At 38.2% G+C, this 24250-nt stretch overlaps 1 protein-coding gene across 1 annotated transcript in view; it reads left to right on the forward strand.

The window, feature by feature from the left end:
• LRMDA (leucine rich melanocyte differentiation associated) overlaps nucleotides 1-24250 on the forward strand; it is a 645209-nt gene that overhangs the window by 11467 nt on the left and 609492 nt on the right. Inside the window, exon 2 of the mRNA XM_056815370.1 lies at nucleotides 22408-22490. Coding sequence (XP_056671348.1) covers nucleotides 22408-22490 — 83 coding nt within the window. The remainder of the gene's footprint in view (nucleotides 1-22407; nucleotides 22491-24250) is intronic.

A 24250-nucleotide genomic window follows, 5' to 3' on the forward strand; every position in this document is an offset into this window, starting at 1 on the left:
GGGTTGAGTATTTTTGAAATTCACATTTTCCAATCTTTTTTTTTTTGCCGCCATAAAGAGCACAGCTATGATTATTCTTATACAGATCTTTTTCCTTATTATCTATTTGGCGTACAAATCCAGCAGTGGTATGGTTGGATCAAAGGGTGACCCATGTGTTAATAAATTTCAGTAAGAATGCCTCTGATTTCCTCAGTAGACCAAGGTGCATAGGTTTTGTGACAGTTTGATCAGTATATTTTTACTTCTTGATTCAGAGTTCTATTTTAGAAAAGTTTTCTAGGAATCTATTTTCTGCATTATTGGAATATTATACCATTTGTACTTCCAAATTTTCTGATCTCTTATTGTTTGCTTTTGAAGAATATAGTATTCTGTGTCCAAGAATTCACCTTTCACTCACTCTAGTTAGAAGAGAGTCATGGAACAGCCTTGTCACTTAATGAGTATGCAGCTAATAATAATGAATATATGAGGATATGCCTTGCCTTCAAATTCCTAAGAAGCCTAGCATTTCTTTCTTAGTACTAACTGCACTAACAATAATGGCTGTGGTACGCATTTTGATACCAAAATGGCCCCTGGCACTCCATCATGAATATTATTGATTTTGAAAGGCAAACTCCTACATTTGGTTTTCTGAGTTGGATTCCTTATCCTTTAATTCTTTTCTTTCTTTAAGTTTCTGTCAGTTTTCATGTATGTCAGTCTTGTTTCCTGAACTAGATGGAAACATCATTGAAAGAAGAAAACCATGCCTTATATTTGAAACCATAGTATATGAGAGTTAAGGGGTCTTTTTTGCATTTATCCTTATGGCTGCCCAATAAATATATGTTGTTTCAATGCTTTGATCTGGAAAATGCCTAGAGTAAGGCTACCAACAACTTAATGCCATGCTATCCAAGGATTAGGTAAATGCACTGGAGAATGTTAACCTAGAGAAGAAAAGAGATAAGGTAAAATCTATCACACAATCTATGTCTTCAAATATTTGAAGTATTTTCACATGAAACAGGGTATTAGAATGTGTGGTTTGGCAAACTAAGAACAATTGGGAGACATATTTAACTCAATGTAAGGTAAAAAGGGAATGATCTACATTAGGAAGCAACGTGTTTTTTATCAATAGAGATAATGCTTTTCATTTCAATCTTCTCCTGAGTTGTTATTACTATTATCCATAATAAAAATCAACTGTAACATTTTTAGGTTTTCAAAAGCCTTCACATGTATTATCTTATTGAAGCCCCACAACAATCTTATGAGGTAGATACTAGTGGTATTAGCAGCCCCATTCTTGATTTGACTTTCTGGATTCCTTTCCACTTCCTCACTTATAGCCTTTCCCCTGAGTGGGTTCTCTTCTGTCACCCATCCTTCCAGTTCCCTTTGTTCTATTATCTTCCCTCATTAAAATGGAAGCCCTTTGAAGGCAGGATCTATCTATCTATCTATCTATCTATCTATCTATCTATCTATCTATCTATCTATCTACCTATCTATCCATCTTCTCTTTTATACCATTCATATATTTCCATCTACTTTCTCTTTATTTTGTCCTTTCTTTCTTCTCTTTTCTATATTTCAATCCTCTCTCTTTTCTGTATGCCTCTCTCTATGCTCTCTCTTCTCTTTCCTATACTTATTCTCTTTTTTTCTATTTATTTATGTCCTCTCTTTTTTCTTTCTATTCTCTTTTCTATCTTCTACTTTCTGCTTATCCATTCTTTTTCTATATTTCTATCCTCTTTACTTTCTATATTTCTCCTGTCCTCTCTTTTCTTTCTATCTATTCTCTTTTCTATCTTTTCTAATAATCTTTTTATCTATCCTCTTTCTATCTACCTACCTATCTTCTCTCTTTTCTTTTTAATATCTCTATCTATCAATCTACTCTCTCTTCTATCTATCTATATATCTGCTTTTTTCTAATTTGTCTCTTCTATATTTCTTTCTATCTATCCCCTATACTCCATTTCTTTCTGTATTTCTATCATCTCTTTTCTTTCTTTTTATCTATCGATTCATTTTATCTACCTATCAATTTAATCTATTATCTCTTTCCTTTCTATCTATCCTCTTTCTTTTCTTTCTATTTAACATCTCTTTTCTAAACTTCACCTCTCTTTTTTATGTCTTCCTCATATTCTCTATCAATCTACTTAATCTATCATCTTTCTATTTGCTTCTCTCTCTCTCTCTCTCTCTCTCTCTCTCTCTCTCTCTCTCTCTCTCTCTCTCTCTCTCTCTGTAACCTATTGTATCCCCCTATGTGATTTTCTTCCCCCCACCCATTCAGGTGAGGAGTGTTGTGGAGGTGGAGAAACAAGAGTGTAAATCTGTTCTCTGACCTGGTACAGGATTGTTCCCTGCGGGGCAGCTCCCCCTGTTCAGGTCTCTCTGGCTCTCAGTGCAAACAAGCCCCAGTGAGAGCAGAGCCCCAAAGCACTAACAAGAAGGCTACAGCTCACATTCTGCCTGATGTGTCTGCCTGCTGTCACTTTCTTTTCAAGTGACGTTGGAGACGGGCAAAGTCACACAGCCTGTCAATCTCATCTGCTCCTGTGAAACCAGGAAACTTCCATTACTCTCCTCCTGAAGACTGACAGCCGTGCCTTTCTCCTTGTCATAGTGAGGTGTTTTTCTAGATCACTATTTCGACCAGCCAGATTTAGCTATAAACTTCTGGAGGCTGAGGAAGAGATCAGACCTAGATAATTGTGAGAGCAATAAGGTAGGAGAACTGAGAATAACTTAAAGAAAAGCTCTACTTAACCACAGCTCATATATTAAAAACAAATAACATTAATTATAGGAGCTTGAGATAGTCCATTGAGCAGAATTCAAGATAGAAGGATAAACCTAAATAACTATGTCTGAGACACTTGGAGATCAATTTGAGAACTGGGCAAGATTTTCCATTTAATACAATAAATATACTCTAAGTCCCACTTATTAGGCTAAGACAGATGCTAAATACTAGGGGCAGAAGGATAAAAATGTGGGCACCTACCTGGCTCAGTGGATAGAGAACTAGCCTAGAGATGGGAGGTCCTGGGTTCAAATTTGACCTCAGACCCTTCCTAGCTCAATATCCATTATCTAACTTTTACTGCTCTTCTACCTTGAAACCAATACACAGTATTGAATCTAAGATAGAAGGTAAGGGTTTGTTTGTTTGTTTTTATAAAAAGGATAAAATATATTTCCTTGCCTTAAGGATCTTCTGTACTTTTGAGAGGATAGAAAATATGTGAAGATAACTAAGTACAATATACATAAAACCACATAAATTATGCAAAATAATATCAAGAGAGAAAGCACTAACAAATGGAAGATGAGGGAATATCTGTCTTAGAAGGTGGCACCAGATGGGGCAGCCAGGTGGTACAGTGGATAGAATGCTAGACCTGGAGTCAGGAAGTCTCATCTTTCTGAGTTCAAATCTAAGCTCAGATACTTAGTACCTGTGTGACCCTAGGCAAGGCATTTAATCCTGTTTACCTCAGTTTCCTTATCTGTAAAATGGCCTATAGAAGGAAATCACAAACTACTCCAATATCTTTCTCAAGAAAATTCCAAATAGGGTTACAGAGAGTCCAGCGTGACTAAAAATGACTGAACAACAACCAGGTCTGTACTTTGGAGGAAACTCTAGATTTTAAGAAACCAAGATGAGCGGATGGAAGGAGTAAGAGCAGTAGAAAAACATTTTAAATATATGAAGAAACAGGGATTCTTTGAATAAGCAGTAATGTTCAAGAGAACATTCCAGTGTCAAGATGGCCCTTACAGTGCTTCTGACCCAGATTGCTTCAAATTTTAATGTTTGACTGACCTGGACCTTGTCTCTGAAGCCAGCCTAGTTTCTTAGCTTTAAAATAAGTGAAGGAAAAAATATAGCTACTGAACTTTTCATCTTAGTCTCTTGAAAATCCTGGATAGCGATGTAGACATAGTTTGTCAAATATAAGTTGGCATAGGTTAGAGGCATTTTTGCATGTAGTAGAAAGAACAGTGAACTGGAAATCAAGAGACGAGGGCTCTAGATTGGATTAGGATGTTAAACTCTGCTACTAATTGGCATGTTATTACCCTGTCTGGGTTTCAGTTTCCTCCTCTATAAAATGGGAATAATAGTGTGCTACTTACTTCTTCATGTTGTTGGGGAGATCAAATTACATTTCATTCATATATATACATGTACACCTATAAACACGTATATGTACATATGTAGAATTATAATTATATACAGAAAATATATTATACATATATCTATATTATTTATATCCCTATGATATAAACACCTATATATTCATTTATGTATGTTTAAAAGAACTATATATATCTATATGATATGTGTATATATTTTTAAATATAAAATGTACATATAAACAACAATTTATAATGTGTTTATGTATAACATTTCAACGTACACTTACTTACAAATGATATAATAGGAAGATGTGAAATTAATCTTGTAAATTCCTTTAGTCATCATTACAGAGTTCCTGAATACTATCAGTAAATGCCTCCTGACATAGTATAAGATGGTGCCAAAAGGAAGGTTGCCCTCAAATAGTTGCCTAGTAATATCAAAGATAAAATTAAAATATTCCTCCTGCCAACACATGGGATAGAGAGTAGATTCATGATTTTTTTGGCATGGGACATTCCCTCAGAAGCATAAAATCTTTAACCAATATAGCTTGATGACTTTTAGATTTAGAGAAGCACCCTAAATGCTGAGATATTGAGAGATTTTCTCAGTGTTACACAGCCAAGACATGCCAGAGGGATCTTAAATGTCATAGATCTTTCTGGCTCTTAATGTTCTCTCTCTCTCTGTCTCTCTGTCTCTCTGTCTCTCTCTCTCTCTCTCTCTGTCTCTGTCTCTCTCTGTCTCTGTCTCTGTCTCTGTCTCATTCTGTCTCTCTCTGTCTCTCTCCTCTCTTCCTCTCTCTCTCTGTCTCTCTGTCTCTCTCTGTCTCTCTCTTCTCTGTCTCTGTCTCTGTCTCTGTCTCTGTCTCTCTCTCTCTGTCTCTCTGTCTCTCTTTCTCTTTCTCTCTCTCTCTCTCTCACACACACACACAACGTCCCAAGACTCTTAGGGCACTTTTAAGCTCTTAGAGCCAAAAGCAATTAAAACTTAAAATTATGCTAAGACTTTTGAGGATACCTGATGGGTATGTGCTTCTTGGGACACTTCTAAACATTTCATTCCTTTTGGACTTGACATTTAAAATTTGATATGGATATAAAGGGTTTTTTTGGTAATTTTTTTTAGAGGCTGACTAAAAAGAACTAAAGAAAATTTTGTTTAGAAGTTGTTTAGTCCCTTGTTTTGAATCCTCTCTGCCAAGAACAGTTTGTGAGTATTTGGTTCCTAGATGAGCCTCAGGGATGGGCTGGTTATGGTTTGGGTGTAGATCCAAAACAATATATCTGCTAGTCAACAACTTTTATGGCATTCCTGTTGGATCCTAGGCCACATCCCTAGAAGCTGTGTCACATAGAAGTACAAGATAAGGTTTTGCCATAAAAGGTCTTATAAGGTTAGTTGGGGAGACATTTGTATACAGGAACCAATAGAGAACAATAAGAGGAGGTATCTCAAGTCAATTTAACAAATGTTTTTCAAGTACCTACTGTGTTTGAGGGTGAAGGTACTTAGAGACGCTTCAAAGATGAATGCCAGTTTGGCTCACAGCATGAGATTTAGAGCTGCTGTTAAGTCCATCCCCTTCATTCTACTGATTAGATGAACCAAGGGTAAGCGAGAGAAAATGCTTTGCCCCATAAAGCAAAGGTATGAAGGAGCAAATATGAGATTTGAACTCATATCTTCTGGCTCCAATTTAAGTGTTCTTTTCCCTGTATAACATTAGTAATATCAGTTTCCTATTGTGCAAAATGAGAGAGTTGGGGACTAAATAGGGGATCTATAATTAATTCTAAGATATGTTCCTTGACAGCTCCCTTAAGTCTGTTATGGTAGATACAAACATGTAGCACAGGACAGAATACATTAGATTTTAAAAGAGAAGCACACCATTCAATACAATTTCATAGGACAAAAAGCTCACTTTTGGCTGCAACAATAAGAGCAGGGTGCATAAAGAAGATGCCATGCAAGTTGGTGCTTGAAAGTATATTAACATTTAGATAAAGATGGCCAGAAAGGTATTTACTTGGATGGAACAGTGTAAGCAAAGACTCCAAATAATACATTATAGGATTCTTTTAGGGGACAGTGTGTAGCTTGCTTTTCCTGAGGCACAATATGTGTGAGGAAGAAATGTCAGGGTATTTAAATTTGTATTAGAGTGTGGAAAGTCTTGAATGTCAAGATAAGAAATGTATACTCCCATCAGGTGATCAAAAGGATGATGCTATGGGAGGTGAGTGAGGATCCGATTGTTTAGTAAATGAAGGGCTCATGGATGAAGTTAAATTTATCTTGAACTTGTAGGATGAATGTATTCTTAGAGAAAGGGCAGTCCAAGGAAGGGGAACAAAAGACCTAGTTGGTCATTGGCCTTACCTAGACACTTGGACTGAAGGATAAAAATAAAATTTGGTGGCTGAATTTGGGGGGGACTAGAATCATGGGATGGGGAAAAAGGTTGAGTCAAGGCTGTTCAGAAAGTTAGCTTTGTCAAAAGCTTCATTCACGTTCTTACTTATAGGCAACCCCTGGTGATCCCAAGTCATTAATCGAACTGGAGGGCCGTCCTGACCCCATCTCCCTCCCTTTGAAGTGTGCTGTCCTCTGTAGCATGAGGAAATAATTTGCTGCCTGATTCAATGAGCCATCAGTAGAGCCAGCAGACCTAATGACATGTGAGAATATTAACCTCCTACCACGAAAAGCTGTGAATCTTGAGCGGCAGTCTATAATTCACCCTAGACTCCTGAGCCATACCTCTTTGGCTTCCTCTCTCACTCACTTTCTGAGAGGGAGAGACTGAGGGGGAGGAGACAGACAGACAGACAGACAGACATAGACAGAGACAGAGAGAGACAGAAAAGAGAGACAGAGACAGAGAAAGAGACAGACAGAGAGAGAGAGAGAGAGAGAGAGAGAGAGAGAGAGAGAGAGAGAGAGAGAGAAAGAGAGAGACTTGCTCATAAAACTACTTTCTCCAATAACTCCAGCTTTCCTGAGCTGTTTAGTAATGAGTTGAACCCAAGGCATGAAAAATGGAAGGGGGAAGGAAATCTCCATCTTTCATATGGTCATTTCTGTTGAAATAGAGGATAGACTCTGTGAACCACACCAAGAAGTTGAATATTTGAATACTCGGACAACCAGAGCTCCTTTGTAGTTCCATATTTATGGAGGATAAAGAGGAATTTGGAATTGTGATAACATCATAGCATCTTAAAGTCGCAGCAAGCTAGAGTTGGAAAGGTCTTTAGAGACCGCTTGTGCCATCCCTTTCATTATAGAGGTAAATGGGGCCAAGAATGATCTTGTCCATGGTCACTTAGCTTACTTTTCTTATAGGATTAGATTTAGGCCTCTTCCCCTTCTTCTTTTTGTAAAATAGCAGAACAATCATATGAGAAGAAGTTACACAGAGGATATTTTGTTGACTCAATTGGACTTAAATGACATACTCTAGATGGTGTTGAGATCACAGTTAGCAAGTGGGTTTAGGTGATCAGGAAACCAGGAAGAGAAGAAAAATGTGGAGACTTATCTAGCATGGAAGGTCTGGAGGAGGAAGGATCTCTTGTATTATCCTTACTTGGGGAACTGAAAGGAAACTGTATTGACAGCCTTCATTGGATTATTTTTCATCAGTATGGGGAGAGTATAACTGTTCATAAAATTTATCAGTAATATCAATACTATTTTCCCTTTTTGACCCTAACTTTGGGGGACACAAGCATTACCCAGAGGCAAACCAGTGCTTGGCCTCTTCTAATTTGGGTACATTGCTCAACCATGAAAGATCACCAAGCCTGGAGCTGTTCATTAGCCAGCCATCTTGACCTCTCCAAGGTGCTAGCCTCTCCTCTATCCCACCTTCATTCTTTTTAATATTAAGTTTATTAAAACTATTCACATTGAACTTTCTTCTGGCCAGGGCTTTGCAAGGCCCATTCATTATGACTCCTTATCTTGGCAGGCAATCTGAATGGTAAGTCTGCTGGGCCATTATGCACATATGAAGCCCATCACTTTTCCACCAATGGCTAATTCATCAAACATTTATCTTTTGCCCTCTGAGCAGCATGTCAATTTGCTTGTCACTCCCTAGCTTGGGTTGTTGTGAAAGATGAAAAGGAAGGAAAAAAATAATAAATGCCCCATGTCTCCATTCCCTCCTCCTTCTCCATCCCGTTGTCAAAATCATTAGCTTTCCTTATGCTGGCCTGTGCTCTTTCTTTTCTTGATAAAAGTGGGGGTTGGGAGCTATAGTCCCATCTGAGTTTTAGTCAAATGACAGAATGATTTGGGATCTGGTTAAAATTTGATTCGGTCCAGCAATGCCTTCTGATGAAATATTTTCACATTCTTCCTAGATCCTAGAATGTTAGAGCTTAAAGGGGCCATAGAAATCACTCCTACAAGCCCCTCATTTTACAGATGAAGAAAGAGGGGACCCAAGAGGAGAAACATTTTCCCCAGCATAGATAGTTAATGGCATCTGTAGGACCAAAACTCAGTTCTCTTATCTCTTTGCCAACACAGTTCAGTTTCTTAGCACTGGTAAACAATGCAAACTAATTTTTTTTTGTTTTCTTATTTTTGCTTCATAGAATTTAATTACTTGTAAATGAAAGATGAAGGATTTTATAAAAAGGAATCAATTAGACTAGCATTGGGCTACACAATGTTTTCAGTTCAAAAAAGGTGGGATTCAGACAGGACAGTGTGTTATGAAATAGAGAGAGCAGAAATAAACAAAATTGTGGATCTTGAAGTTTGGATAGCAAAAATTCAGGCTTGGTTTGGAGAGAAGAAAATGATCCAAGATCATCCTTGGCACAGGCTTCATCTCTTAAAGTCTTTTACTGTGAGAGATGTAAAGCTACCTTGTAGTGTGAGGCACAGAGTATGTTTTCGTCTTCTTCGGTTGACTGATATCTTGAGGAATCAGTGGCTGGCACTGGCACTGTCTGTTGGGTTTCCTGGCCCCAGATTCCATTCCCAGGTGGTTCCTAGTCTCTCCTCCAAGGGCCAGCCCTGGGGCAAGGACTTGATCGACTCACCTCTAGATTGACAGAGACATGAAGCTTGGCCACATAAATAGCTCCTCTTGTAGGGCTGTGTTGAATAAGTGCTGTCTGTTAAATTTTTCAAAAATCTCCTTTGTGTTGAGGGATGAACGGTCACTCCAGATGAGAGCCTGTTTTCTTTCTTTTTTACAATGTAATTAATTTATTAATTTTGGAATATTTTCCCATAGTTACATGATTCATATTCTTTCCCTCCCCTCACTACTCCACCCCGTAGCCAATAAGAAATTCAACTAGGTTTTACATGTATCATTGATCAAGACCTATTTCCATATTATTAATATTTGCAATAGAGTGATCATTTAGAGTCTACATCCTCAATCATATCCTCATCAAACTAGCACATGTTTTTCTTCTGTGTATCTACTCCCAAAGTTCTTTCTCTGGATGCGGATAGTGTTCTTTCTCATAAGTCCCTCATAATTGACCTGGATCATTGCATTGCTGGTAGAAGAGAAGTCCATTCCATTCAATTGTGTCACAGTGTATCAATCTCTGTGTACAATGTTTTCCTGGTTCTGCTCCTTTCGCTCTGCATCACTTCCTGGAGGTCGGTCCAGTTCACATGGAATCCCTCCAGTTCATTATTCCTTTGAGCACAATCATTCCATCACCAGCATATACCACAATTTGTTCAGCCCAATCAGAGGGCAGCGCCTCATTTTCCAATTTTTTTTTGCCGCCACAAAGAGCATAGTTATGATTATTCTTATACAAATCGTTTTCCTTATTATCTCTTTGGGGTAGAAACCCAACAATGGTATGACTGGATCAAAGGATAGGCATTCTTTTAAAGCCCTTTGGGCATAATTCCATATTGCCTTCCAGAATGGTTGGATCAATTTACAGTTCCACCACCAATGCATTAATGTCCCAATTTTGCCACATCCTCTCCAACATTTATTACTTTCCTTTGCTGTCATATTAGCCCATGTATTAGGTGTGAGGGGCTACCTCAGAGTTGTTTTACATTTCTCTAATTATAAGATATTTAGAACACTTTTTCATGTGTTTATTAATAGTTTTGATTTCTTTATCTGAAATCTGCCTATTCATGTCCCTTGCTCATTTATCAATTTAGGAATGCCTTGATTTTTTTTTGTACAATTGATTTACTTCCTTATATATTTGAGAAATTAGATCTTTGTCAGAGGATTTTGTTATAAAGATTTTTCCCCAATTTGTTGATTCCCTTCTAATTTTGACTTCATTGGTTTTGTTTGTACACAACATTTTTAATTTAATGTAATCAAAATTATTCATTTTACATTTTGTAATATTCTCTATTTCTTGCCTGGCCATAAATTCTTGCCTTTTGTGTAGATCCAACACTTATACTATTCTATGTTCACCTAATTTACTTATAATTTCCTTTTTTATATTTAAGTCATTTGCCCATTCTAAATTTATCTTGGCATAGGGTGTGAGATACTGATCTAGATCCAATCTAGATCCATCTCCCATACTGTTTTCCAATTTTCCCAGCAGTTTTTTTAGAGTGGTCTCTTGTCCCCAGAGCTACAATTTTTGGGTTTATCAAACACTTGCTTGCTGAGGACATTTACCCCAAGTCTATTCCATTGCCTCTTAGACAGTACCATATTGTTTTCATGACCATTGCTTAAGAGTACAGTTTAAGATCTGGTACTGCTAGGTCCCCATCTTTCACATTTTTTTCATCATTTCCCTTGATATTCTTGATCTTTTGTTCTTCCAAATGAATTTTGTTATAATTTTTTCTAATTCAATAAAAAAGATTTTTGGTAGTTTGACAGGCATGGCACTGAATAAGTAAATTAATTTGGTTAGGATTGTCATTTCTATTATGTTAGCTCATCCTACCCATGAGCAATTTTTTTCCAGTTATTTAGATATAGTTTTAATTGTGTGAAAAGTGTTTTGTAGTTGTGCTTATATAATTCCTGTGTTTGTCTTGGCAAATGGATTCCTAAATATTTAATATTGTCTAGAGTGATTTTAAGTGGAGTTTCTCTTTCTAATTTCTGCTGCTGAATTTTGTTGGAAATATATAGACATGTTGATACTTTATGTGGGTTTATCTTGTGCCCTGCAACTTTGCTAAGGTTGTTAATTATTTCCATTAGCCTTTTAGTTGATTTTCTAGAATTCTTTATGTAGACTATCATATCATCTGCAAAGAGTGATAGTTTAGTTTCCTCATTGCTTTCTTTAATCCCTTCAATTTCTTTTTCTTCTCTAATTGTTACTGCTAGCATTTCTAGTACAATATTACATAATAGAGGTGATAATGGGCATCATTGCTTCACTCCTTATCTTATTGGGAAGGCTTCTAACTTGTCCCCATTGCAGATGATAGTTACTGATGGTGTTAAATATATACTGTCTATTATTTTGGAGAATGACAATTGTATTCCTCTACTTTCTAATGTTTTCAATAGGAATTGATGTTATATTTTGTCAAAGGTTTGTTCTACATTTATTGATAACTTGGATTTCTGTTCTTTTGATTATTGAAAAGGTCAATTATGTGTATGGTTTTCCTAATGTAAACCACCTTGCATTCCTGGTATAAATCCCGCCTGGTCATAATGAATAATCCTTGTGATAACTTGCTGTAGTCTTTTTGCTATTTATTTTATTTAAGATTTTTGCATATATGTTCATTAAGAAGATTGGTCTGTAGTTTTCTTTCTCTGTTTTTGGTCTGTCTGGCTTTGGAATCATACAATATTTGTGTCATAAAAATAATTTGGTAAGACTCCTTTTCTAATTCTGTCAAATAATTTTTATTGTATTGGGATTAGCTGTTCTTTAACTGTTTGATAGAATTCACTTGTGAATCCATCTTTCCTTGGGGATTTTTTCTTAGGAAGTTCCTTGATGGCTTGTTCAATTACTTCTTCTGAGAAGGGGTTATTTAAGTATTCTATTTCCTCTTTTATTAATCTAAGCAGTTTTTATTTTTTTGTAAATATTCACCCATTTCCCCAAGATTGTCATATTTATTGCCATATAATTGGACAAAATAGTTCTTAATAATTACCTTACTTTCCTCTTTATTTGTGAATGTTGAGATTACCCTTTTCATCTTTGATACTATTAATTTAATTCTCTTCTTTCTTTTCTTAATTAGATTAACCTGTACTTTATATATTTTATTTGTTTTTTCAATGTACCAGCTCCTAGTCTTATTTATTAGTTTAATAGTTCTCTCACTTCTAATTTGATTAAATTCTCTTTTAATTCTTAGGATTTTCAATTTAGTTCTTACTAGGGATTTTAAATTTGTCCTTTTTCTAATTTTTTAAGTTGCAACCCCAATTCATTGATCTCTTCCCTCTCAGTTTTGTTGCTATAGGCACTCAGAGATATAAATTTCCCCCTGAGTTCTGCTTTGGTTGTATCCCATAGGTTTTGATATGTTGTCTCCTCATTGTCATTCTCTTTAATGAAGTCTATACTTGTTTCTATGTTTTCTATTTTGACCCACTAGTTTTGAAGAATTTGATTATTTGGCTTCCAATTATTTTTAAATTTGCCTTTCCATGGACCCTTGTTAATTATAATTTTTATTGCATCATGATATGAAAAATTGCATTTATTATTTCTGCTTTTCTGCATTTGTTTGTGATATTTCTATGCCCTGGTCGATCTTTCTATATGTATCATATACTGTTGAGAAGAACATATATTCCTTTTTATCCCTGTTCAGTTTTCTCCAGATATATATTAACTCTAAGTTTCAAGCATTTCATTCACTTCTTTTACTTCTTTCTTATTTATTTTTCATTTCCATTTATCTAGTTCTGAAAGGGGAAGGGTGAGATTCCACACTAGAATGGCCTTACTATTGTGATATTGAAATCACTTTAAAAGGCTGATATATATTAATTTAAGGTCGCCGAGGAATTCACTTATGTAATTCCTAAATGAAAGACTCAAGTCAGCTGCCAAATTTTTATGGTGTTTTAATTATAACAGGAGGAAGAAAGTATTAGAGGGAGAGGGAAAGAGAGAGAAGGAAAAGGGGAAAGAAGGAAAGAAGTTCAACTCAGAACCACTCTGGCTCAGGCTGAGCCAAAGTGAGCGTTAAGGCCTTGGATAGACAAGGCAGGGAAAGGGATTGGTCCTTATCACTCATGTGATCAATCTGAAGGAAAGCAATCTGCGGGGCTCCTCCAACCTCAAGCACCAGCCTCGAACTGAACTCTAGCCTTCCTCACAGGAAGTCCAGAGAACTCCTGAGGCTGTTCTCTACCTCACTTCCTGCATCTCATATGTGCCAATGGTGTCTCTAGCTTGACCTAGGACCGCCCAGAGGTCTGTCCTTTTTTTTTTTTTTGCACGTGTCTGTTGAAGGCCATATTCTCAAATAATTAAATCTTGAGTTTGCTACAGCCCTTCCTAATCTTGTTACACTGAGTAGGGTGGAGAATGTAGTTTCCAAGACCTGATTCAGTTATTCCAAGTATCTCTATTGTTATTGGTCAGGAAATAGCTAAATCCAATCTTCTAAAGAATGGTCTGAATAGGGTGGAGTAGTTTTGAAATTCACACTCTCTATTTCCTCCTTGAGCTCCTTTAATTTTTCCTTTAGAAATCTTGATGCTATACCATTTGGTGAATAAATGTTTAGTCATGATATTACTTCATTGTTTATAGTACCCTTTCACAAAATGTAATTTCCTTCCTTATCCCTTTTAATCAGAGATCAATTTCTACTTTAGCTTTTTCTGGTATCATGATTGCTACTCTTGCTTTTTTTTTTTACTTTAGATGACCCATAATAAATTCTGCTTCAGCCTTTTACCTTGAATATCTGTGTGTGTCATTCTGCCTCAGAAATGTTTCTTGTAGACAACATATAGTTGTATTCTGATTTTTAATCCACTCTGCTATCCACTGCCATTTTATAGGTGAATTTATCCCATTCACATTAAGCATTATGATTACTAACTGTGAATTGCCCTCCATCATATTAGCCCCTTTAAATCTTGCTCTATTCCCTTTCACTCTATTCCTCCTCACTAGTATTTTGCTTTTTGTCCCCCTGACCCACTTCCCCCTCCCTCCAATTACCTCCCAATTTCCTCGTCTTAATCTCCTTCTACTTCTCTGTAGGGTAAGATAGAATTCTATACCCACCAAGAATACTTGTTTTACCCTCTCTGAGCCAGCATGTAGATGTTTCCATGTGGAATGCCTTTCTTCCCGGTTGTCTTTTACCACATTCTTCAATTCCAATACTGCTTTATGTATTTTAATTTATCTTCCCATTTAGATTATAAACTCACTGAGGTTTTTATTTTTCCTGCAGGCCAGGCCCTGTAGTTAGCACCAAAGAAATATCACCTGTTGATTAGTATAAGAATTGGCACAATTGGAATGTGCATAAATTATCTCCCATATCTGGAATGTACTCTCTCCCCATCTGTTTTCTAGAATCTTTGGATCAAAGCTTAGCCCAGGTGCTCACCCCAATGGGAAATGTCTCCCTCACCTTATCTCTTAAAATTATCTTGAATCTACTCATTTGCATGCATCTTTTATCTTTCAGTAGATTTTTAGTTCTTTGAGGGTAAGGGATTTTTTCTTTCTTTCTGGCTTTATATCTTATAGCATCTAACATAATGCTTTGTACATAGATGTTTGATATATATGTGTTAAATTCCATGAAAATGGTGACAGTAAGCAGAAACTTAGTATATTCCCTTTGGGGAAAGGGTGATGAATAACTTCTCAAATAGAATGAAACTTCCTTTAGGGCAAGGACCATATTTCCTACTTACTTTGCCTATTTTGATAAACACATAAGAAACACACATGAAAAACTTCTAGGCAGATCAATTCATGTTGGTAAATCCCGCCTCCCACCCCCAACAACATTCAGACACAGAAAGAGTCAGAGTCCATGTTAACCACATGCTGATCTCTTTATACCTGAACTATATTGACTGAGCCAGGGAAGTACCTTGGGAGAGCACATAAACAAATAGAAAACACAGCTTCACCTTTTGATGATGTCATTCCCCTGCTCTTGAAATTCTGGTGGTTTCCCATTACTGCTCAGATCAAATACAAATAGTTCTGTTTGGCATTTGAAGCCCTTCACAGTCTGGCTCCATTTTACTTTTCCAGACTTATTATATAGTGCTGCCCTTTTCCACATTCTATGCTCCAACCAAACTGGCTTTCTTGCTCTCTCTTCTATATAGCTTTGGATTTCTTACCTCCATGTTTTTTCACAGGCTGATCCTCTTGCTTGAAATGAATTCCTTCCTCATCTCTGCCTTTTAGAATCCCCAGCTTCCTTCAAACCTCAGTCCAAACCAGCTCTGACATGAGGTCTTTGCCAGTGTCCTGAGATGCTGGTTCCTCTCACCCCTCAAGCCACCTCGTATTGACTTTGAATATACTTATGTCTTTACCTGTTATTTCCTCTGATTGTCTTAAGCTTTTTAGGTAGGGACTGTATCATGTCTGTCTTTGTATCCAAGAAGCTACCCTAGTGCATGGCACGGAGTTGATACTTAATACATGTTGTCAATAGATTACTTGATTGAATATTTTGAGGGGAAAGAGAAGGGTCAGGGATTAAGTATTTAATGAGTGGCTGGTATATGCAGGGAATTGTAGCAAGTGCTTTACTTCTCATTTGAAGGTACTATTGCGACGCTGGGGCTGATCTTCTGTTGACTCTTACTCGTACAGTATGTATGGCTGGCGATTCTTCTTTATGTCACTTATTGATCACAATTCAGTTCAATAAACAAAGGCTAGTCATTGTTGGGAAATTCTGAAGCTTACTTTGACCACCATATGAATTTCCATCGCCCTTTGTATCACTTCAGGTTGGATCCTTCTAAAATTGTGGTAATAATATGATTTGTAGACATAAAGTGTCATCATGACATTTTAGCATCTTGGGAAACATTTTAGCATCTTGGGAAACATAGAATTTCCAAAATGTCATCTAGTCTGACCTCTTGTTATATAGTTCAGCTTAGCTCTTTATCCAAGTAAAAGATTTACTTGAGATATATGTGGATCACAATTAAGAAATTGAGGGGGGCAGCAAGGCAGCCCAGTGTATAGAGAGCCAGGCCTGGAGATGGGAGGTCCTGGTTTCAAATATGGCCTCAGAGACTTCCTAGCCCTGTGACTTGGGCAAGTCACTTAACCCCCATTGTATCGCTCTTACTGCTCTTTTGCCTTAGAATATTGATTCTAAGATAGAAAGTAAGGGTTAAAAAAATTTTAAACAGTGATACAAGGTCAGCAAGGAATATTTCAGGCCATGAATCTGATTAAGGTTCTGTTATTTACTAGCTATGTGATCTTCAGACTACTTAGGCTCTATTGGCCTCAGTTTCTTCATCCATAAAAATCAGATGGTTGTCTCAAAGACATTTCCTTTGAGATCCAAGATTTTGTTATTCTACGATCCTGGTGATGATTTAGTTTATAATACTGGATAGAGGACTGTCCATAGAGTTGACCTCTTAGTGTTTCTTGGATGTCACCTCAGTGGAGAGAATTCCTCACATTAATGAAAGTGTAAGTCTGGACCAGGAGGAAAAAAAATGGTATACATTCAGATGTGATATTCAGTTTGTATAGGCTAAAAGATTCTTTTAATAATCTAGGATTCCCATTTTACATAGACAAGTTCAATTTGGAATATATTTTTAGAATACATTAAATAAGCCTTTGTTACAGTGGGGTCCCAAGGCAATATGATCATGATAAGGAAATTGTTTGATTTGAGGCAGCAGAAATTCTCAGCCAAAGATCCCTTTTTAAAAAAAAAAAAGTTTAAATTGTTTATTTTTTATCTTGAGAAAATGTTATTTAATTAATTAGTTTAGAATATTTTTCCATGGTTACAAGATACATGTTTTTCCCTCCCCTCCCCCAACCCCACTCCGATAGCCAATGTGTAATTCCTCTGGGTTTTAAATATGTCATTGTCAAGACCTATTTCCGTATTATTGATATTTGCACTAGGGTGATCTCTTAGAGTCTATATTCCCAATCATGTCCCCATTGAACCATGTGATCAAGCAGTTGTTTTTCTTCTGTGTTTCCACTCCCACAGTTCTTCCTCTGGATGTGGATAGCATCTTTCTCATAAGCCCTTCAGAATTGTCCTGGATCATTGCATTGCTTCTAGTAGAGAAGTCCATTACATTCAATTGTACTGCAGTGTATCCATCCCTCACAGTTCCCTTTGAAGATTAATAGTGAGGAAATCCTCATATGGAGTACAGGTGGAATAAATATGAGGACAGAGCATATCTCTATTAGAACATGTGGTGGTGGGCATTTCCAGATTTGCAAATATTCAAATTTCTCATCAGAGCCATTTCATCATTACCTTCTATCTGAAATGCATTTTGCTAGAGAGGTATAGTGACAGCAACAAGGAGATATTGGGTGCCTGCCTTTAGAGAATGTAGGCTCTTACAGGGTAAAAAGGCAAAATAGCTTTAGAGAAAAATTTAGGAAATTAAGGAAGCACCTTACCATTGACTTAAATGGGCTGATTCCCTTGTTGACTAAATGTGTGACCTTGAGAAAATCAGTTTATTTCTCTATATCTTAGATTCCTCATTCCTACTTTGAATCTATTGGACCTGATGGTCTGTGAGACACCAATCTCTGCCTTTAGGGGTTAGTTTCTCAGGATCGTAAGGCCTTAGTTAAAAAAAGCTAGAAAGAATCTAAAAAATCATAGAGCCTAACCCCTAATCTTACAGATGAGGAAGCTGAGGCCCAGGGAGGGGGAATGCCTTGCCTTCAAATAAAACAACTAGCAAATGGAAGAGCTGGGATTTGAACCCAGGTCCTATGACTTCAAATCTGCTACTCGTTTTGTATACTCCTAATAAATAGCATCAAGACTAACTGGTCAACAAAAAAATAACCTATTAGGCAAGGATTCATTTAATAATATGTATTGAATGCCTATGTGTCAGTACTAGAGGGAAAAAAAAGAATATTCACAGAGCTTGCTCAAGAGTTTACCACTAGTAGTTCCCCAGTGGTTAGAAGACTCCAAGTTTGGGTCTTGTTTTATGGGTCTTAGTCCTTGGTCTTGGCCAAATGGTTTCCTTTTTCTGACCTACAGGCATTTTATCTGTGGAATGGAAAGAATAATAACTTCCCCAGCTGTTTGTTAGCCTGGTTGCAGTGGAATGAGCACAGGACAGAAGCAAAGAAGATGGTAGCCACAATCCCAGGACTCCTCTTTGCTTTCTTGGGGTAGCTAGGTAGCATAAGAACATTGGACCTGGAATCAGAAAGACTGGAATTCAAATCTGTCCTCAGATACTATCTGTGTAAACCTAGGCAAGTCACTTAAGTGCTGTCTGCCTCAGTTTCCACAGCTGTAAAATGAAAATAATAATAGCACCTACCTCCCAGAGTTGTTGGGAAGAAAAATGAGATAATAATTGTAAAGTGCTTAGGACAGTGTCTGGAAAATAGTAAGGCTATATAAATGTTAGTTATCATTATCATTACCTATAAGACTTTGGGCAAGCTATTTTAGTCAGTCAACTTGCATTTATTAAGCCTTTAATTTCAGGCATGGTACTAAGCATAAAAGAAGAGACAAAGAAAACTGGGGGAAACATTGCCCCTGCCCTCAAGGATCCTACATTCTAATGGGAGAGATGTGGAAATAACTACGTACCTTATGGATATATATGGATATATAGTAGATGGAAGGTGATCTCAGAGGGAAGGTGGACTATGGGGGCCAGGAAACACCTGAAAAGTTGGGGTTTAACCTAGGTCTTGAAGGAAGCCAGGGAATGCTAAGAGGGCAAGGTGAGGAGGAATGCATTCTGGCCATGGGGAATAGAAAGCATAAAGTCTCTCCTGCTCTGGTTCAGTTTCACATGCAAATATATAAGTGGAAATTTTATATCCTTTGGACTCCATCTCCCAGAATTCTTCCCTCCTCCCAAAATTCCTTTTCCCTTTCTGTTTACATGCATCTTTTATGTTTGTATGTAAATTTTTGTGGCTCCTCCCTCCTGCTCTTTCTCTTTTTCACCTGTGAGGCTGGTGAGTTCTCTCTGTTTCTCTAGCCTTTTACTTTCCTTTTGCTTCAAGTTAAATGTTAATAAATATTATTAAATATAATACTTGGAGTATTTAATATTTTTTAATTTAAAAAAAAAAATTAAAGAATTTTAAAAATCTACATTAGGAACAACAAATAGGTGGATTCTAGATAGTACAGAGGAGAAAGGCTTATAAGAAGCCTGGAACCATAGAGAAGGACTTTAAATGACAAATGGAGGACTTTACTTGACCCTCAAGGTAATGGGAGCCAATGGCCTCTGTTGAGTAGAGGACTGACCCTGTGCCTTCAGAAGATTGCTCTGGCAGATGAGTAGAAGAAAGGGGGGGATGGGGACAGAACAGAAGCAAGGACTCCCCCCTTCCCTGGCATTCAGAGACCAAGTGAGCTGATGAGAGCCTGTCCCAGGGGCGTAGCTGTGTGAAGGCTGAAAAGGGAACACATAAAAGGTTGATCAGGGAGGTAGATAGGACAAAATTTGAACAACAGATTGAAAATCCAGGTTGAAGGCGAATGAGGACTTGATGATGACTTGATGATCACCAGGGTGGGCCAGTTCGGAAGATGGGGGGTTGGGTTGAATTTGAGGATATTTGCAATATCTAAAAAAGAAGTTTGGCGCTCAGAAGACAGCTTACGTCTGTATCTTACAGGGTGCCCCAAAACTTTTAATGTAGCTTAAAGCGTTAATAGTTTTAATTTATTTTGAATAATCCATCAATACAGGGGAGATTCAAGGTCCTATGATCAGGATGGGGAGCAGTGTTTTATATAGTTATACTTTGCATGATTTTATGCTTTAATAGCTTAATACTGCCCTAAGATTTTTGGGACACACATTTCCATGGAAATGACCATTGAACCCAATGAGGTCACTGAGTGAAATCTGGAAAAGACCCAGGAAACAGTCTTGAGATACATACATATGAAGATCCAGGGGAGACTGAAAAAGAGGGGTCAGATAGTTGGGAAGATACCTGGGAGAGAAAGGCAACCCCAAAACCTAGAGAGCAAAGAATATCAGAAGGAGGTGATCAGCAGTGCTCAGTGCTACAGAACTTAAGAAGGATGAGGACTAGGAAACAAGCTCAATTAGATTTGTTAATTAAAAGATTTCTAGTCACTTTGGAAAGGGCAATTTTAGTTGAGTGGTGTACCTCACTTCCTTCATCTCTAAAATGGGTATGATAATGCTCACACTGCCTGCCTTAATGGGCTATTATGAAAATCATGCACAGGTGTGTGTGTGAATATATATATATATACATATATATTTATATATATATACATACACATGTTTATGTGTGTGTGTATATATATATATAATTTTAAAGTCTGTAAATTATAAAACCCTAAATGAAAATTAATTGTTGTTCTCAATTCCATTATTTTAATGATAATTTGTAAATAATAATAATGATAATAATAACAGAGCAATTTTATGGTACCTATTATATGGTAGGCACTGTGCAATGTGTTTAGCAATCATTCTTGTTTTCTAAAATAATTTATTAATTTATTTTAAAAAAATTGAGATCCAAATTCTTTACCTCCCTCCAATACCTTCTCTTGGTCATTAAAAAGGTTTGTAAAATGATATCAGTTATACACATGAAATCATGCGAAATCTATTTCCATACTAGGCATGTTGCAAAACAAAACAAAACAAGAAAAACAAAGAAAGTGAAAAAATGCTTCAATTTGCACTCAAGAGTTCATCGGTTCTTTCTCTGGAGGTAGATAGTATTTTTTTTTTTAATCATGAATCCTTTAGAATTGTCTTGAATCAACAGTATTTTATCTAATCCTTGCCACAACTCTGGGAGGTAGCTATTCTCATTTTACTGGTGAGGAAAGTGTCTGAGTCTGGATTAGAACTCAAATCTTCCTGACTTAGCCTGTCACACTCTCCCATGTGCCACCTAAAGAAACATAACGTGGTGTTAATCGTTACAGTCTAGTTGGGGAAGTAGAACTAACTTCTGCGAAGCAGTGGGGAAATGATGAAGGGCTGAGCTATGTTGTCCAAGAAGAACTCAAAGAGGAAAAGATCAATGTGGGCTCCTTCCTCTCAGGTTTCTGTAGCCCCAGGGTTTTCTCAAGATTTTTATTTAATTAAAAAATGGAGCTTCTTCTTGTTTTGTTTTACTGTGTGTTTGTTCTTATTCAGCTGCTGTGAACAGAATCATCTCCCTTTAACTTGTTGCTGTGGGTGTCTGTGTACAAATCAGCTACAGGAGAGACCCGAAGCACGTCTCCTTGGCACGTAGCAGCTAGCTGCCCCTTATTCTTGCCTCCTCCCCGACTATGGCAAACAAAACAGAAATGGCACCAATTTTTGTTGGCTGGCTCTGACTAAGAGGTCAAATTCTTCCCAGAAAAGACTTTTTAGGAGATGAATTTGTAGTTTCAGAACCAGGGAACCACGAGGTGGCTGAGTTTGGGCTCTTTCTTTTCCTTTCTTTCCTTTCTTTATTTCTTCTGAGGCATTCTGCCTTGGCTGATTTGTTTCTCCAAAGCTTGATGTTCCCAGTCAAAGAAGACTCAAGGGGAAGCAGGATGGGTGGGCTGGAAGGAGAGCCATAAGACAAGTCCAGCATTAGTTGCTCATCACCTTCCCTCAAACCCTTGCAAAACATGGTGCCTGCCACTCTTCATTCCCCTAGGTTCTCATGCATGCTTTATTTTTGTGGAATTGAAATTTAGGAGAAGGAGGGCCCAGTCAGCCCAGCTGATGAGTGGAGGGGTTAGAGGTGGGCAAGAAATGGTCATTTCTCTGTACTCCTTGCAATGGAAAATGGTCCCCTGGTGCCTGCTCCATGCCTGGCTTGCCTCATCTCTGCAAGAAAGTCTGTTGTCTGTTTAGTGTCGCTGTTTTTGTAAGCTAATGAGGGCAAAGTGTGAGCCACAGGCAATGATGCTGTGATATTAGCTGTGACAGGGAGCTTGATCATAATTATCTTAACGAGGATAGGGTTAATTACAGTGGAAACTTAAAAGTTCTCTCTGTTTGAATCAGCTGGAGCCGAATGCCTTGTGATGTTTTTGTCATTCTGATGTGACTTTGGAAATCGCAGTGGAAATCTCCTGGCAGCAGTTGGGGCTCCTGTGGGAGCTAAGCTGGAGCCCTGCGACGAGGTAACTGAGATGGTACCTGTGGGTGAGATAATGGGCAGCTTTCATGTCATTAGAGCGAGGAAGAAAGCAAGCTGCAAATGTACTTCAGCTGCCTTTATTATATTTCCAGAGCAGCTCTACCTGCCTGCCACTGGGCTCCTCCATTCCAACCAGCAAATGGGCTGGCTTTGGTTTCCTGAGAGGGGGAGGCTCCCCTACAGGGTACGACCCAGACCACCATGGTGACAAGCTGGAGACCCCATCCCAGCTGCAGATTTAGGTTTCCCTGAACATCGCCGTTAAGCGGCATTTAGAGAGATGCCTTCCTCCCCCATCTTCCTCTTCATGAGTTTCTTTCTCACTCCTGAGACTGAGCAAGAATTAAAAAAAAATCAATCTTCTCTTAAACTAGCCAGTGATTTCTTAAACATCGTCAATGAGTGTATCTGGAGTGCATTTTGACATTAAGAACACTGAGTGACAGCTGAGAGATATTTTGGTGGGAGGAGATGTTCCTTTATCTTCTGGTCCTCAGTGATCTCTCAAGCAATTATACACACATGTGTGTGTGCACTACTCACACGTGTGATATTGAAACACACATGTATCTGCTACATATATGTATGCTACATGCACACGTGTGTATAGATGGTGTAACCTTGAAGTGTTTTCTTTGCTTTCCTTTCGCTGGCTAGCATCCATCTCCATACCCACACATCACAGGAAGGTATATTAACCCCAAAGAGCAAAGCAGACAAGGGGACCTCCAAGGCATCCTTCCCCTTTCCCTCCCAGGACCCACAGGCTTAAATTTGTTAATTGTCTCTCTCTGCTCCATCCAGGCTGCAACAATCTTGTCTTCCCCTCTCGGCCCCCTCCTTCCCCCCTTCCCCTGCCTGCCTCCTCCTGCCTCTCTGCCCCCAGTCCCCAGGCTCAGAATTTAGCTGATTAAATCACTAAGCTCGAACTGCGCTGATGACATGAAAACAACAATTAATAAGCAACCCCCCGTGTAACACGGCTCCCTTTTAACTGAGCAGCTAATAACATTACATGGCAAAAAAGCTCCAAACCAGACAGGTGTAAAGGGATTTGAGTCCCATTTTCCCAACCCCTCTTGGAAAGCTCTCCCCAGTATTGTGCTCCTCCTGCTTGGGCTCTGGGGAAAGAATGGCTGTTACGCCAGGCGACTCCCTCTAGTGTTCCTGGGGCTTTGTCCCTCTCCATGCTATGTCATCTTGTTTTATGCCTCCCCTGCAGCACTTGGGGTCCAGCTTTCATCTCCTCGCCAGTTGCCGATTCTCATGATAAGAGTATTAGATTTGCATAACATAACTCAGGGACAATGTGTGTTTTGCCGCTGACATTGACCAGAGCCCCACTGATGTTTCTGCACAAAGGACTTATTAGCGCCCCATAAGGCTCGGGAGCGCTGACAGGGAGGTGGCCTGAACTCCCCTTGGCCCGCAGAAGCCTAATGCTGAAGAGTGAGAGCCCAGACTATTCCTTATTTAGTAACCACGGATGGAGAGGGCACTGGAGCTGGGTCCACCCGGGAGATCGGTCCCGTCCAGGCGGACCCATTCTGGTGACACCTGGCTGCCCATTTCCCCTTGGTTTGCTGTTAGGAGAACAAGAGAAGAGGGCTGCAGAGATCTGAAACCTTCCTGGCTACATTTCACAAGTTTGGATTTTCCTTTCTCTATTTAGAGGAAGAGTGGGATGAGCGTGTAGTAAAACAAATGGGTTAAGGCTTCCTTCTCTCCATCCTGCCCAAACCCCCAAGAAGCAATTACAAGCTTA

This window comes from Monodelphis domestica, chromosome 1, assembly GCF_027887165.1.
Source record: "Monodelphis domestica isolate mMonDom1 chromosome 1, mMonDom1.pri, whole genome shotgun sequence".
NCBI classification, from domain to species: domain Eukaryota; kingdom Metazoa; phylum Chordata; class Mammalia; order Didelphimorphia; family Didelphidae; genus Monodelphis; species Monodelphis domestica.